This window comes from Callorhinus ursinus, unplaced genomic scaffold (genome assembly GCF_003265705.2).
Source record: "Callorhinus ursinus isolate GAN/ISIS: 27379988/994484 unplaced genomic scaffold, GSC_fseal_2.0 scaffold79, whole genome shotgun sequence".
Taxonomy (NCBI): Eukaryota; Metazoa; Chordata; class Mammalia; order Carnivora; family Otariidae; genus Callorhinus; species Callorhinus ursinus.
Window position 1 is genome coordinate 4,406,103 of NW_027397141.1, and position 16,528 is coordinate 4,422,630.

Genomic DNA, 16,528 nt, shown 5'->3' on the forward strand with positions numbered 1-16,528 from the left:
GTTTGCTTCTGCTTTACTTAAATAGCTAAAGATAGAAGGGAGTGAGCTAAACTGCAGGCTGCTGAACTATGAGCAGAAGCTCCCAGAGGGGAAGGACAACATCTATCTGCCCAGTACCTGGCCTGGTGCTGACCGTTCCCCTGAATGCCCTCAGGAGCCATTGCCAAACAGGTGAATGAATGATAAATGAATGGAAGAATGAGTGAATGGGTGGATGGATGGGTGGGTGGATGGATGGATGGATGGAAGCGTGGGTGGTTGGGTGGGTGGATGGATGGATGGATGGATGGATGGAAGAGTGGGTGGTTGGGTGGGTGGGTGGATGGATGGGTAGGTGGATGGATGGATGGATGGATGGATGGGTGGGTGGATGGATGGAGGGATGGAAGAGTGGGTGGTTGGGTGGGTGGATGGATGCAAGTGTGGATGGATGGGTGGGTGGGTAGATGGAAGAGTGGACGGATGAATGAATGAAGAGGCAAACAGAGTCCTACAATTTTCACTGACTTGGACAAAGTATTGGATTCTTAATTTTACTTATAACATAGATAAGCACATTGAGAGAAAAATCTAAATCAATGCTCTTAGCTTGTCTATTTCAAAACTTGGAAGTATCAGTACTATGGTTCCTTAAGCTTCCAAACTGCCAGTGCATTTTCTTTGAAGCTATAATACAAATTTTTAATTACCAGCGCTATACTATAAAGCAAAATGAAGAACATCTTATTTAAATAAAACAAGGATAATATTTCACTGGGGAATATATCCAACACATTTTTTTCTCTATATATCTATATCCAATGGTGGTATTTTATAGGCTAATTTCAAAACAAATGCATATTTTAAAAAAATAAATGAAAGGCATGTTTTGCTCAGGAATACTATTATAGGTTGTTTTTACAGCAAATACTAGTTTGCCAAACTTCAATGGCAAAACACTAAGCTGTGAGTTTGGTACTGTCCACCTAGTTGTTTCTTGCTGCCCTGGAGAATCTGACGGTGAGTATTGTCGAGAAACCTTGTTGCCACCATTTCTCTTCTTATAGGTGACTCCACTGTGATAGAACATTCATATCCTTAAGACGCAAGGCCTAGCAAAAAGCCTCCCACAAATCCACTGGATATCACAATGTTCTGTTTGATAAATTCTGTTGCTTCTTCAATTATATGGTTGATTTCAGGTGCTGCCTTATTTGCTCATTTCTTAATCTGTCTTTTGGCTTTGTTTACATCTTTTTCAACTCTCTTCCAGTCAATCTGCACATAGCCACTGTGCCTGGCAATCTGAAGAAGAAGAAAGCCAACACCTACTGCAGTTGCTGCAAGCTTTCCAACTTTCTGGAACAAAAATCCCGCACACCAGCCAGTCACTCCCCGCCCATTACAATCTGGGTGGCTACCGAGTATTTTTCAACCATAGGTCCGGAACTGTGGCCAAACACTCGATTCCACCAATGGTGTTTTCTTGCATACTCAGTTAAATCCAACACTTCGTAAGACTCATCATCGCTTTCATACTCTTGGGGACGGGGGTTCCGGGTTGCCATGATACCGCCGGTGGCCAGCTCTGAAGGTGGTCCTGCCAGTACATTTTTTAAGCTTAGATCCTTAGATTAACTGCCATTTGCCCAGCTTTCCTTCTGCCGTTCATACCAAGGGCCCACCCTCCCGGGGGCGATGAGCCAGGTGCATGTGAGACTCAACTGAGTTGTCACCACTACTGGCAAGGATCGTCCATGAGCGAAGCAGCCCTGTGTGGAGCTCACACCCCATCTATGGGAGAGTGCCTGGTTCCAGGAAGCTCAGCACGCTGTCTTGGCCGAGAGCCCACCTGCTAGAGCTCATCCCCGTGTAAACAGAGTTGAGGGCTCCAACAAACCCAGCCTTCCTGTCAGACACCATTCTCCCACGCTCCTGTTGCCTGAGGGTTTATAAACACGGGAACCTATGTTTAAGGACAGGTTCCGTCCACTTTCGTCTAACGTGAGCTAAAACCACAGGACAGTGTCTCCATGAGAGGACCTCCCCCGTCTCTGCTCCTTAATTATGTTGTCGCCCAGATTGTCCCTTCACTAAGAAGGGAACTGCAGAAAAGGACAATAGGTGGCTGGTGACATCCTTGAGAATTACCATTTGTGGGCAGAACCTCCCATCAGCCTCTGCCCTGCATGACTCCTGGGACCCCAGTCTGACTGGCAGGGCCCGTGCTCTCAGGGCCCCCCACAGGGTAAAAGTCAAGAGCAGCAGGGAGCTGCCCACCCTCCCCACGGGGCAGTCACCTGTGGGCTGTCAACCTGCCACCCACCTCCTCCCCTATCTCAGGACCGCCCGTTCTGGAATTCCAGCTCCAGAAGCACTGGTGACCTGGGCAAGCTCACTCACCCAGCAGCCTGCCCAGCCCATAGCTCCAGAATCCCCTCCAAGGGCCATTCTGTGCACTTCTTCCCCTGGGCTTCTTCTGAGGCTTGACGGGGTTTGTGGTGATCTCTCTACCCGACTCAACAGTCTGAGAGCAGATCTGCCTTCCAAAAATGGGCAAAAACCACACAAGCCTAGTCGGTCAACATGTACATTTATCAAGACAGAAGCATTACCTGGGCTCAGAGTGTGGACGGAGCACAATCAACCCTGATGTAGCTTCTGAACGGGACCACGTGCAGCTGGGAAGATTCTAGAATTTGGCAACTGACAGCTCGTAAATACCTCCATGTCCAAATCTCCTTTAACTCTTTGAGCTCCTCAGAGGTCAGTGAGGTCCTTGCAGGGACGCGGTGAATCAGGGGAACCGAGACAGCTTCTAGCACTGATGCTGTGGCTCACTGTGCACAACAATGTCCGAGATTCCTGCCCTCTGATGCATCCGGGGGTTTACAGGACGCTCGCGGCCAACACGGCGGAGACACGTCCGCATCAGCTGAGCGTGACTCTTATCTAGGACTTCTATCTGGATTTGCCCAATGTAACAGCAGTTAAACATTACAGTGTAACAGCAGCCGCGATCTTTCAGTAAATTAAGAATGTATTACTTCCTTTAATAAATAACGGCCTGAAATTTTGCTTCCAAAAATCTTTAAACTATTTGACAAAGCAGGCTGAGACTTGTATGTCACCATAACTTTGCTTATTTACATGATACAAATATAAGGTGTTTTCCATAAGAAAGGGTCAGAAAAACTGACTAATCCTTTGACCTTCGTGTTGTCTTGCTAGCAAACTTGACCTCTAAGGGAAAACTTGTCAAAGTCACGACAACTTGAATTGCTCTTACTGAGGCTTTTGCTTTCCGGCTTTTGCCCTTACTGCAGGAACTCACGACCAAGGTCTCACTGTTTTTACGATGGCTCTCAGAGAGATTCCCTGCTATCAGCGGGCAAGCTTAGGCCCCTCGGCCTGCACAGAGAGGCTCAATCCCCAAGGCCATCATCATGCAGTCTGTGCATGTTTTTCTAAGCATGGTTCACACAAAATCCTTCTTTCCTTTCTTTCTCCTAAATTCATCTCCTAAGTCTCCAAACCCGGTGCCTGCTTAAGCATTCCACAAGCCAGAAGGAAACACGGCACCCTGCCCTTGCTGGGAAGCTCCCCAGCCCCTGTCGAGCCCAGAGCACCTCCGGGCTAGCCCTGCAAGGGGGGCAGGCCCCAGAAACACCCCACAAGGCCGCAGTGCTCCTCTTCCTTCCTCAGACACTAATGTGCATGTTTGTTGTCGGGAATTCCTGTGGGACAACATCCTGGGCATTATCACCCAGTGGCAGGGCTGAAAGCTGAGGCCTGCAGCTGCACACTCCCCTCAGCCCCGAGGACCATCCCCTGGTGCCCAACACACACTGGGGCGACAAGGAGAGCTGGGGTCTTGGGGCCCTTTTCATAGCCAGTGTTAGGGTGAAACATAACCATGTGGGAGTCACCCAGTAGCAGGCAGTGAGGCACCTTCTCAGCTCTGAAGGTCAACCGCTTCATGCTGACATGCTGACCTTGGGGCCCAGGGACCTGAGTTTCCATCTGCACCCTCCCACTGAAGAGCTAACTTGCACAAGTCCCCACGTAAATTCCCAGGCCTCAGCTTCCCGAGCGCCTGGAATGAGGGCCCACCACCACATCCATGGCAAATGCTACTGCAAAGCTTGTTCGCGGCTTCGGAAAGGGAAGCGCCTCTCCAGAGTCACGCGAAATCATGGTGTGCTCGTGGGGTGTTTCCCTGTGCATCATGCACAGGGGAAGCATGGTGTGGACGCGGAGTGGCCCAGGGCATGCAACTGCGGCAAGCGCTCGGGGCAGACCCAAGGCACTCCTTCTGTCACAAACGGCAGGGCCGCCTTGGAACCTGGGGTCCGCTGCACAGACTCACACCACTGGCCCCTGACAACTGCCAACAGCAATGTCCTCACAAGTCCCTCCATCTCAGTTGGAAGCATCGTGCTAGGGAGACGTGTGTCCAAATCGGGGGGTCGCCCAGGGGCCACACCTGCAGCTGCCAGCCACGCCTGCCGTGCTGGGCGGACGTGCCACATCTGTCCCCCAAACCTGTCATCTAGACCCGGGTTGTGGGGGCCCCTTCTTGGAACATGGAGCGCTGTGGAAGTCACAGCTGGAATCAGCCAGCCCCCGGGGACAGGCCTGTGCGGCCCACCCCTGCAGCTGCATGTGTGCGCAGGGGGGACAGATGTGGAAAAAGTATGTGTATTACCTGCACACTAAGACCAGGAACAATTCTCAAGTCTGAGAAAACAAATATTAGAGTCACACATCACTCTCTCATCTGAACGATACGTTCGTAATTGGTGTGATCACCTGAAGCAGGCCTGATGTGGTCCCCGAATTCTTTTGCTTCCAACTCCTGAAAAGTGATAAAACTTTCAATGAACTGTACCCTGTCAGGGCCCAAACTTAGAAGCACACACTGGGTCTGCAGGGGGCTCCTGGATGCGCATAGCCAGGCACCGGGCATTGCCAACGTCCGATACCACCCTGAGCCCCGACAGATGCTGCATCACAGAAACAGCCCCTGCTTCCGAACTTAGGGAAGAGGAGAGAGCGGGGTGCCTGCCAGCCGTGCCGGAGGAAAGGGACAGCCTGGGAAGTGTTTGGAATGGCCTGGCCCCAGCTACCCGGACTCTCAAGAAGCAGGCCGCATCGGATTCAAACAGCATCAGATCCTTAAAAGGCTGTTTTGTTCCTAAATAACAAAGGCAGACGTTCAGTGTTTTCCAAAAATGTCTTTAATTGGTTTTCCGCAGATGTTGGGCCCACTGGCAAGGACGCGACGTGCCATCCACAAGGCCTGGTCTGCTATTAGGCTGGAGAGCCCAGTGTAAGTCCCTACGGACTCCCGGGAGTAACACGAATACGGGGCAACAAAGTGGGGCAGCAGGCCTGCTGGTGCTGGTCTCACCGGCCTGTCTACCAGCCTCTGAGCAAAGCAGGAACCAACTCAGACAAAGCAAGACCAGCCCCTGGGACCGGCTTCCCCAAGGCCTTCCAGGGCCAAAAGCCCAAGAAGGGGAGGGTCCAGGAGGGGAGGCCTCAGTCCACAGGGGTCAGTGGGAGCAGAAAGACCCCAAGGGAGGAGACAGGCTGGGTCTGCGCAGGGTGAGGTGTGCAGGCCACCCCATGCGCACACCGGGGGCTGCTCTCGAGGCAGTAGGGGGGTGTGGGGGGGCAAGGGGCAGCTAGAGGCTATGGTGGAGGCCACAGCCAGGGTGTCACCTCCCTAACCAGGGCACCCACATTGCAGAGGCAAGTCACGGGGGGTGACAAGGTCCCCTTCTTCCTTCCCTTCTGCCCCCCTGCTGGGGCCACCCCAACGAGGGGCGACTTGAGGGAGAAGCTTTCATCTCCATAGGGATGCCTGTCCCCAAGCTGTCCCTAAAGAAGGGGGGTCTCAGGAAGACAGGTGTCCTTGGAGGCCAGTGCTGCAGCGCTTTGAAGCTGGCCCTCCGCCACCACCACTGTGTCCCCCCACACCTGAGAGACAGAGATGGGCAGAGACTGGGAAGGGTAGACTCATGTGAGCTCAAGCACAGGTCACACACCTCCCCTCTGGCCTGTGTTGTGAATAGTTTGTAGCTCCAATGAAACGAGGTGGTGGGTCAAGAACTAGGGCCTGGAATTTTTCTCGTACCACCAGGCTGCAACTGGCTGCGAGGGCCAGACTCCCAGGCACTGTGAGGTAGAGAAATGCATCTGTGCGGCAGGTCAGGCGGGGCTGGCTAAGATTTTTGTCCAGAACCCTTTCCGGAAACAAAGCCTGATTACCGGGGTGGCATCCAGCGTCTGGAACCCGCCTGCCTTAAAGGATTTAAGTAGAAGGTGACTCCGCTGGGCTGGCCTCCTGTGAGCTTAGGAGAATCTCAGAGACAGCTGGGGTCTTGTGTGGGAAGCTGGACTGAAGACAAGCGAAGGAGAGGGAAATGCCAGGCAGGGAGAGTAACCCTGTGAGAGGAAACAGATAAGGAGGGAATCTAACTCCGCCTGAGCCCTGCAGAGGACGGTTAGTGGTGGCAACAATGGGGAGTCTGGCACACTCCCCCGGGTCCTGAGGAGTGTGGGGGGAAGACCGTCGGCCCCCAGGAGGGAAGCGGGTGGGTGGCCAGGATGCCTGGGAGTCAGGAAGGCCCCCCAGGTCCCCTTCCTTTCCAGCATAGGTGTGTGATAACCCCTGGAACCAGGAAGGAGCCATTGTGCTAGTAGCTACCTGCTGTGAAGGTCACTTCCCTTCCCAGAGAGGAAGATAGGCTAGTCTGGAACAAGCCAGATCAGGGAGGAACTCCCAGTTTGCAGTCCGAGCTCTAGCAGAAGCCTCCAAATATCGGGAAGTACATTTGCAGCCCGGAGCTGGCTCCAGGTCTGGCTCAAGCCCACCCATCTGGGGGGCAGGGCTGAGCTCCCCCACTCGCTCCCTGGGCTCACTCACTGGTGTGCCCCAGAACCCCGGGAATGGACCAAGAGGGCAGAACTGCCTTCTCCGTCAGCAGGAAATCAGCAAGAAAGCACAGTGTTACCAACTCCACCAAAGCCGGAGCCCCGGCTGGTGGTCATGTGTGGCTCCCACTGAGCCACTGAAGACAGGCTGGTTGCCTCCAGAGCCCCCCGTGGTGGTGAGGGGGACCCCTATTCCTAGCCTGGCAGCTCCCAGCATTCCACATGCCCAAGGGCCAAATCCAGACAACAAGGCAATGGTCTTCACTACAGTCTACACAAGAACAGGTTAAAATGAAAGGTCTGCAACCCAGCTGACCTTGAGGGAAGACACCGTAATAGCCGGGCTAACCTGGGAAACTGGTAAATGAAGGGAAAGATGCAGGGACTCCCTCAGCCAGGGGCTGGAAAGGAGGACAGAACCCTGGATGGTTATGGATGGCTTTGCTGTGAGACAAGTTGACAAGTCCGCGCTGGGCTGGCCGCAGGGACGACAGGCCTAGAGGAGGCAAGGGCAGCTGTGACGTCCTGGACGGGAACGCACCCAGAGAGCACTGGATTTGCGTTAAAATCACGGGATTGTGAGCATGCTTTCCTTTTCTTGCCTTTGGAGCAGACATTTGTAAATAAAGTTATCATTAAAACATAAAAGCCATTAAAACCAGAGAGGGGATTAAAGCTCTGGGAAGGACACTGTGGTTAATGCACAGTATGTCCAGGCAACAAGGAAAAGCCAGGTCAGGGCCTTGCTGTCCTGGGTGAGTGCGGCCTGGCTGGGCACGAGCTGGTTGGGGTGGGTGGTAGCCTCGCTGCCCCTAACTCTTGTCACCCAAGCCCTATCCCATGGTCTCTGTACAGGGTCTGGGGTGGGGGAGCACCCCACACCTGCCACACAATCCTGCAGCTGCCTGGTGGCCAGGCACACGGCCCTGCTGCTAGGCCCTCAGCAATCCTCTGCAGGGAATGACTCATGGGGCCACCAGGATTCATCATTAAAGAAACCGGAAAACAGGCCAGAGAAGATCAGCAACCCTGTTCCTTACAGCAACATTGAAACCGTGCTGCTGTGAACTTGGAGGGCAGTGGCCCCAGGGAAAACAACCTTCCAGAGTGGCCCCATGGCAACAACTTGCCCAAGGAGAACAGCTTGCGGCCGGCCATCCTGTTAAAGCTTGCTTCAGAAAGGGCCAAAAAGGGGTTGTCATGCCCATTGATGAGAAATACAAGTGAAAATAAAAGCCTATATGGGCCACACAGAACCATCCATTTAATGCACGCAAGGTTTATTTCATCCCAGAATTCTCTAAAAGAAAAATTCCGGTAGAACCAAAAACAGCTGTGAAATCACCCTGACCTCATGGTACAAAGTCCATCCAATTTCCACACTCCCACTTTCCAAAGGCATTTGCCTGGGGACGGATACACAAGCAGGGTCCTACAGGTCCGCTCCTGCAAGAGGGCAGGCTCCTGAGCAGATGCTGAGTCCACACTGGGCTGTTCCCTGCAGTTGGCTGCCCGACGCCCCACATTCCCCAAGGACATTATTAATAGAGTGTGTCCTGAGCCAGCACAGCCAGGCTCCTGGAGTCACCCGCTGCTTCGAAAGAGCACCTTGCTGAAAGGCGCCCCATGCGGGTCACCCTGGCTGGCCCCTGAGCCCAGCCCCCCGCCCAGCCCTCCCACATATGTTCTGGCCCTATTCCTGTAGTGGTATTTTGGGACCTGCTGTAGCAAGCAGTTCCAGACTCCACATCTCTCAGTTCCTCTTTCAAGCACACACTCCATCCCCCTCGAGGAGGATCCAGGGGCTGTGGGCAGCCCACACCTCACTTCCAATGCATCTGTGGGGGGAGGGGTAGGAAGCTGTTTGGGCTTTTAAATGTTGTATTTCTTTTACATCTTAAAAAGGGTAGAGGTGTTGTATAGTGTCTATCTCCTTTAAAGTGGCTCCTTCAGGGGCGTCTGGGTGGCAAGGCTGGTTGAGCACCCGACTCTTGGTTTCAGCTAGGGTGGTGATTTCAGGGCCGTGAGATGGAGCCCGGGGTAGGGCTCCGGGCTCCGCTGGGCATCTGCTTGAGATTCTCTCTCCCTCTCTCATAAATAAATCTTTAAATAAATAAATAAAGTGGATGCCTCCAGAGGCCTGCTGGGGGAAGATAACTGAGGATCTCCAGAGGACCCACTTACACATCTGCTAACAACTGTGGGAGCCCTTGGAGTCACCAGGAGGAACTGGGCTCAAAAGATGTGGCACAGGCTTGAGGGTGGGATAGGGGACCCCTATGACCCTGTGTTTCCTCCATTCCCGAACGGTGTTCCAGGATTCTGGATGTGAGACCTGACCGCAGCAGGGTCCCCCCAACATGAATGGCTCACTGCGCAGTGGGGGAAGGGAAGTCTGCCGGGAGCAACCCCGAGGATCAGCAGCAATGCGCACCCAGCAGTGCGCAAGGACCAGGCGTTCGCAGTGCAGCGCTGCGGGGACAGCGCTCCGGGTGCCCTGGCGGCCCCAACGCTCCGCTCCACGGTCCCACACAGCCCCGAATCCCAAGGCGCCCGCGCGCTCACCGTCTCGGGGTCGTTCTCGAACACCTCCCGGGCCTCCTCCTGGCTGCACAGCTCCTCAATGCACTCCCTCTCCAGGTGGCCCTGTTTGGCCTCCTCGAAGACCTGGTAGGCGCGTCGCTGCCGGGGCCGCAGGAACTGCGCCGCCTCGCGCGCCCGCAGCATCACGGCTGCCCGAACGCGGGCGGGAGGACGGCGCCGGGAGAGAGCGGGGACAGAACGGGGACACGCCGTCAACCCCGCCCCGCGCGCGCCGTCCTCCCAGCCGCCTGCCGGGGGATGCTGCGGCAGCGCGCGGGCCCGAGGGTGCGGGGCCCGGGGCGCGCGCGGAGCCGGCACCGGCGCTCCCCTGGCACCTGGGGGCGGCGGGGTCCTTTGGGGCGGGAAGGGGGACTCCCGGCACGGCCCGCGGCGCGACCCCGCTTGGTACTCACTGTGCGCGGACTCGGAGGCCAGCAAGAGCAACAGGAGCGCGGTGCCCAGGGCGGCGGCGGGCCCGGGCGGCGGCGGCATGGCGGGGCCGGGCCGGGGCGAGCGCAAGGCGAGGGCCGGGGGTGACGAGGACCGGGCCGGGAGCGCGCGCGCTCAGAGCACCCGGGAGGCCGTGGCGAGCCGCGGGCGCCGCGGGGCGGTGGCTCCGGTCATCCCGTGCAGGCGGCTCTGAAGGTCACATCCCGGCGGCGGCGGCACCTCTGCGCTCGCGGCCGGGGCCGGGGCGGGGCGCGCGGGCAGGACCGGCCTCGGGGCCGCGCGGGGGCGGGGCGCGCCGGCTCCCACCCGCGCCCGGCGCGGGAGCAGGTTTTCGCCACGAAGACCAGAGATCCCGGGGGAACGGGTCCCGCGGACGTGGCTGCTTCGGGCGGTATCTAATGGGGGCTGGGGTAAACGGGAAGAAGAAGTAACAGCCAGGTACAAGGTGACCGACCAGGTGTCAGACTGAAACCCCGACCTCGCCCCACCATCGCCACCCCCAACCCAAATCTACCGCATCGTTTTTGGATTCTTAATTCTTGAGCATATTTTCTCAAGACTTAAAACCATCAAAGAAAAGATAAACTGAGGTCACACCGAATCCCAGCGAGGTCCAGGGAGTGAGATGAAATTATTTCCTTTTGTAATCTCTGTTTCCCATAATGATGACATTGAAAACCTTGAGGTTTCCCAGTAGATACTTAAGCTGAATGCAACATTGTGCTAGTTCTCAGAGACCAAGACTTTCTGTCTCTCGTCCGGGATATTTCGCAAAGTCACGGGCAAAACACACACAAACAACCACAACCAAAACATAGCAGCCCACTCACGGGGGGCCGAAGACGGCAGGGACCCCAGCGGCGCGGGGCAAGGGGCTTGGACAGGGCCCCGTTGGGACCTGCCCCCGCACCCCAAATGCGTGGTCATCTTATTTGTGGGCTCAACGTTGAGAGTCCAGACCTCAGTTTCTCCTCACCTTCTGTAGTGTGGGAATGAAATGTCATTGCTGTGGATTCTTTGAGGTCAAGGTTTGAAGGTGGGGTTAATAAGCATTAATATGTTAAATTCGGGGAGTTGAACTTTGATGAAAGCACTCTTCAAAGAGCATTAACACTTTAATAGGTAGGTCGTCTGCACCTGTGATCCCGAGCTACAAAGCTCTCTCTCCCTCCTCGGCGGCAAGTGATGAAAGCACCCCGCAAGGCCATGGGCTTGGAAAGAACAGTACATTCAATTTCCTGCATGTTGTTCTTAAGGAGAAGTGCTGGTTTCAAAAATCTGGGTGGGGCGATACATTCTCGAGTGTGTATTTACACAGATCTTTAATTAATTAATTGCACTTCTGTTATTTCCTAGGGTTCCAGACCCCTGGCCCATGGACAGGTTTCAGGAAGTGTGTGCAATTATTTCTTATTTGTGTGTGTTTGCTGAAGAGAGCTTATAGAGTTCTTGCAATTCTCAGAGTTTGATCCCAGTAAGAGTGAGTGTCATGGCCTCTGTGTGTCCCTCTGGGAAGGACACTGGGTGTGGACTCAGGGCTTCAGGTGACCATGTATTAGCATGATCTGCCCCGGAAAGGGCCTTGACCTGTTGACCTGGACCTCAAGCCCCTCCTCCCTCTTCCCCATTCACCCCTTGTATTGAGTTGGTATCTCAATAACCCCAACACCTCCCATGATGTAGAGACTTGGTTTAATAAAATGCCTTCACACTCACCTGACCATTTTGATCACTGCAGAGGGTAAGGGAAGTGGCTGACCCAAGCTAACTCTGTTACCAATGCAGAAACTCCCACTAAGGCAGAAACAGAAAATAGATAAGAAACAATTTGGATAATGACTTCCAAAGCTGGAAAGAGCTGTCAGGCACTCTATTATATACCCTGAAATAATGATGATGAAGTAGACAGCTCACCTCCACAAGGGGCAGTTAGACCCAGGGCCATAGATGCTCTGTATGGACTATCAACCCTCTGTGGTCAGAGAAGGAAAGCCAGTGGCTTCTCCAGCCAGGGACAAAGTGGGATGAAAGTGTGAAGTGGGGTCAAAGTGGGGGCATAGGAAGTGATGTATTTGTAGGGAAATGAAAGTTCTGCCTTCTCTTCCACCATCTCATCTGTGGGTGATGATGATTTCAAGGCACTAAGACCATTCCCTTATGTATCCACTCAGTAAACTGAGTTGAGTACTTGCCATTTTGTCTTCAAAGGCAGTGTGCTGGGTGCTGACCAAATCAATCATATTAGGGTGTCTTTGTTTTTAAAGCAGCTTCATTGAGGCATGGGGAAATATAAGCTGCATGATACGTTTTGACATATCTATGATGAACGTATATATCTGTCAAGCTACCCCCACGATCAGGATAAGAATATACCCATCACTTAAAAACATTTCCTGGTGCTCCTTGGTAATTCCTCCCTCCTGAGTGTCCCTGCCCCACCCTCACCTCCATTCCCAGGCAAAATCACTGGCCCACTCTCTGTCACTAAAGAAAAGTTGGCATTTTCTGGAATTTTACATAAAAGGAATCATACAGTATGTGCTTTTTGTCTGGCTTTTCACTAGGCATTTTTATTCTCAGATTCACCTACATTGTTGCCTGTATCAGTAGTTTATCCCCTTTTATTTTTTTTGTAGTATTCCCATGTATGGACATGCCACAATTTGCTTAGAACCTGCGGCTGCTGGACATTGGCTCATTTCCAGTTATTGATTATTACCAATAAGGAAACTGTGAGCATTTGTGTATAAGTTATTGTATGCACATAAGCTTTTATTTCTCTTGAGGAAATATGGAGGATGTGACATTGGACTAACTTTTTAAGAAACTGACAACTTTTTCAAAGTGAATTACCATTTTATGTTTCCACCCATATTTACGTGGGGGTTTCAGTTGCTCCATATCCCACGCACACTTGCCATGGTTAGTCTTTAAAATTTTAGCCATCCTAGCAGGTCTGCAGTGGTATTCCCTTGTGACGTGAATTTGCATTTTTCTAATAACTAATGATGTTGAGCAAATTTTAATGTGCTTATTGCCATCCAAATATATTCTTTGGTGGAATGTCCATTTTAATTTTATTATCTTTTGTTTTTTATTTGGGCTCTTTGTTTTTCCAATTATTGACTTATTTTTCTGAGTTTTAAGAGTTCTTTAAATCTTCTGGACACAAGTCCTGTGTCAGATTGTGATTTGCAAACATTTATTCCAGTCTGTGACTTGGTTTTTCATTCTATTAAACAATGAAATTCTGCTCTTTCTCTTCTTAATTTTGAAGTACAGTTTATTATTATTCTTTTTAATGAATTCTGCTTTTCAAAATATATTTTCCTAACCCAAGGTCACAAATATTTTCTTCCAGAAGTTTTATAGATTTACATTTTAATTTAAAACTATCATCCACTTTGAATTCATTCCCACGTATTTCACATTTTTCCATCCTATTGTAAATGGAATTTTACAATTTCAATTTCTGATTGTTTAAATATTTGCTCTTTATATATTTATCTTTTATCCTACAACTTTCCTTAACTAAACTATTAGTTTCAATGTTTTTTGGTAGATTCAATAGAAGTTTTTACATAGATGATCATGTTGTCTGTAAATATAGCAAATCTTCTTTCAAGTCTGGGTGCTCTTTACTTCTTTTCTTGCCTTATTGACTGTCTAGTGACCTCCACTACAATGTTGACTAGAAATGGTGGCAGTGGACCCTGATGCTAGGTGGAAACAACTCAGTCTCTCACCATTAAGTATGATGTTAGCTGTAGGATTTTCATAGATGCTTTTCATCAAGATGAGGTCCAATTTCTAATTTTCTGAGTTTTTTTCATTAGAAATGGACATTGGAAAACAATTTAAAAAAAAAGAAAGAAATGGATATTGGATTTTGTCAAATGCTTTTTCTGCATCTGTTGAGACAATCATATTTTTTTCTTTTTTCACTCATTAATATGTGAATTACCTTGATTGATTTTCAAATGTTAAGTCAACCTTGCGTCCCTGGGAAGAACCTCACCTGGTTATGATGTATTGTTTTGTTAATATTTTGAGAGTTTATGAGAGTATTTTCTTTCTTTTTTAAAAAAAATTTTATTAATTTATTTGACAGAGAGAGAGAGAGAGAGAGAGAGCACAAGCAGGGGGAGTGGCAGGCAGAGGGAGAGGGAGAAGCAGTCTCCCCAGTGAGCAGGGAGCCCGATGCGGGACTCGATCCCAGGACCTGAGCTGAAGGCAGACGCTTAACTGACTGAGCCACCCAGGCATCCCAAGAGTATTTTCTTTTCTTGTCTTGTCTTTATCTGGTTTGTGCCCAAGAAAGGTTGGCCTCATAGAATGAGTTGTTAAGTGCTTCCTCCTATTCAGTTTAATGGAAGAGTTTGTGAAGAATTTGTGTTATTTATTCTGTAAATGATTGACGAAGTTTATCAGTAATGCCATGTATACCTGGAATTTTCTTTGTGGGAAGGTATAAATTCAATTTCTTTCACAGATATAAGGTTATTTGGATTATCTGTTTCTTCATGAGTGAGCTTTGGTAGTTTGTGCCTTTGAAGACATTTGCTATTTCATCTAAGTGATTGAATATATTGGCATAAAGTTACTCATAACATTCCTTTAATATTTGCAGATCTGTGATGACACCTCTCTCGTTCTCAATATTGATAATTTGTGTCTTTTCTCTTTTTGTCTGCATCATTCTGGCTAGAGAGGCAACAATTGTATTGATCTCAAATAACCAGCTTTTGGTTTAATGTTATTTCTCTATTATTTTTCTGTTTTCTATTTTATCATTATCCAACCTAGTTTTTATAATTTTCTTTCTCCTGTTTACACTACATTTCATTTTCTTTTCTTTATCTAGTTTCTTAAGATAGAAGCTGAGGTCATCAACTTGAAATTTTACATCTTTCTAATACAAATCTTCCTCAGCTTACAATGGGATTATATCCTGATAAACCCAGCATACACTGAAAACATCATAAGTTAAAGATGCATGTAATGCACCTAACCTGTTGAACATCATAGCTGAGTCTGGCCCACCTTCGTCTCCTTGTGATGATCAGCTGAAGACCTGAGGGGTCTCTGCAGGTCTCTCTGCACAGCCCTCTCCTTCCCAGGCAGTTGGCAGCTCCGCATGGGCGGCTTCTCCATGCCCAGCAACCTCACCTCTCTGTCTAGCCAGTGACCTTGGCAATCCCAGGGCCCACCTCATTTATTTCCTGTCCCTTAGGTTTCACTCCTTTGTTATCTAATTACTCGTGTATCAAAAACTGTTATTTCATATATTTGTCTGGTTGTTCAGTTGTCCCAGGCAGGAAGGTAAATCTGGTCTCTGTTACTCTATCTTGTCCAGAAGCAGAAGTCCCCAGTCATATTTTCATGGTTTTTGTTCCTTTAAAGCATGTTTTGCAACCCACTGATTTAGTGGCTTTTTTAAAAGATTTAATTAATTAATTAATTAATTAATTAATTATAGAGAGAGCAAGAGCAGGGGAAGGGGCCGAGGGAGAGGGAGAGAGAGCATCCTAAGCAGACTCCCTGCTGAGCGTGGAGCCCAGCATGGGGCTCGACCCCACTACCCCAAGACCACCACCCAAGCTGAAATAAAGAGTTGGATGCCCAACTGACTAAGCCACCCAGGCACCCCCAGTGGGTTCTTAATTTAACAAAATTTAGTGTTTTGTTAACCAGTAGTTTTTAATGATGCAGAGTTTTATTGGATATGAGTTCTTTATTTCTACAATATCTACTTTTGTGAGTGTGGACTGGATCATGATGTAAAATATATTTATTACTGTGGGCTGTGATCAAAAAGTTTGGAAAACACTACTTACCATAGTGAATGAAGGTGGTCAGACCTCATTAGGATGGAAATCCTTTCATGGATAAGTCCTCTGGCGTCTTCCCCGAGGGGACAAACTGGTCCCAGTGTTTCAGGGATGTTCCCAGTTTTAAAATCAAAAGTCCTAGGTCCCAGACCCCCTCAGCTTGGGGCATCCCAAGATGGTTACTCCCCTACACTGCACCTGGGGGACCCTTTGCAGCCTGTGACTTACAATGGGCTTTGTACCAACGTTCCCACATAGGTGGTTTGGTAGAATGCCGTAGTGATGTTCATGTAGGAACAACATCTGTTTCCAGGTAAGGATGTCTACTCTAGCCTGGTCAACTCCTCCTTCATCTGAAACTTACAGACTCAGACTCACCTGAGTCCCAGGCCTGGTCTTGGTGAGTGTGCAGTGAAGACGGGCAGGGAGGAGGTGCATGGTGGGAAGAAAGGGACCTTGGCCGAATAGATACACTTACCTCCTCCACACAGTGATGTTTGGCAAACCACTTTTCTTCTCCACCCCAAATTTCCTTACCTGCGGCGTGCTTGGCTGGCTCAGTCTGTAGAGCATGTGACTCTTGATCTCGGGCTCATGAGTTTGAGCCCCATGTTGGGTGTAGAGCTTACTTAAAATTTCCTTATCCACAAAATAGCATACACTTCCTGACTCTTGGTGCATGGTGTGACAGTTAAATGATGGCGGATGGGAGCTCCCTGCCTGCGCTTCCCTGGCCCAGCTAC

At 50.4% G+C, this 16,528-nt stretch overlaps 1 protein-coding gene and 1 pseudogene across 1 annotated transcript in view; both read right to left on the reverse strand.

The window, feature by feature from the left end:
* GAS6 (growth arrest specific 6) overlaps window positions 1-10,172 on the reverse strand; it is a 35,262-nt gene extending 25,090 nt beyond the window's left edge. The window contains exons 1-2 of the mRNA XM_025874554.2: window positions 9,918-10,172; window positions 9,487-9,653 (exon numbers count right to left, since the gene is read on the reverse strand). Of these exons, the coding sequence (XP_025730339.1) occupies window positions 9,487-9,653; window positions 9,918-9,996 (246 nt within the window). The 5' untranslated portion in view covers window positions 9,997-10,172. The remainder of the gene's footprint in view (window positions 1-9,486; window positions 9,654-9,917) is intronic.
* Window positions 842-2,457, reverse strand: LOC112826454 (FUN14 domain-containing protein 1-like; annotated as a pseudogene).
* Window positions 10,173-16,528: the final 6,356 nt, after the last annotated feature.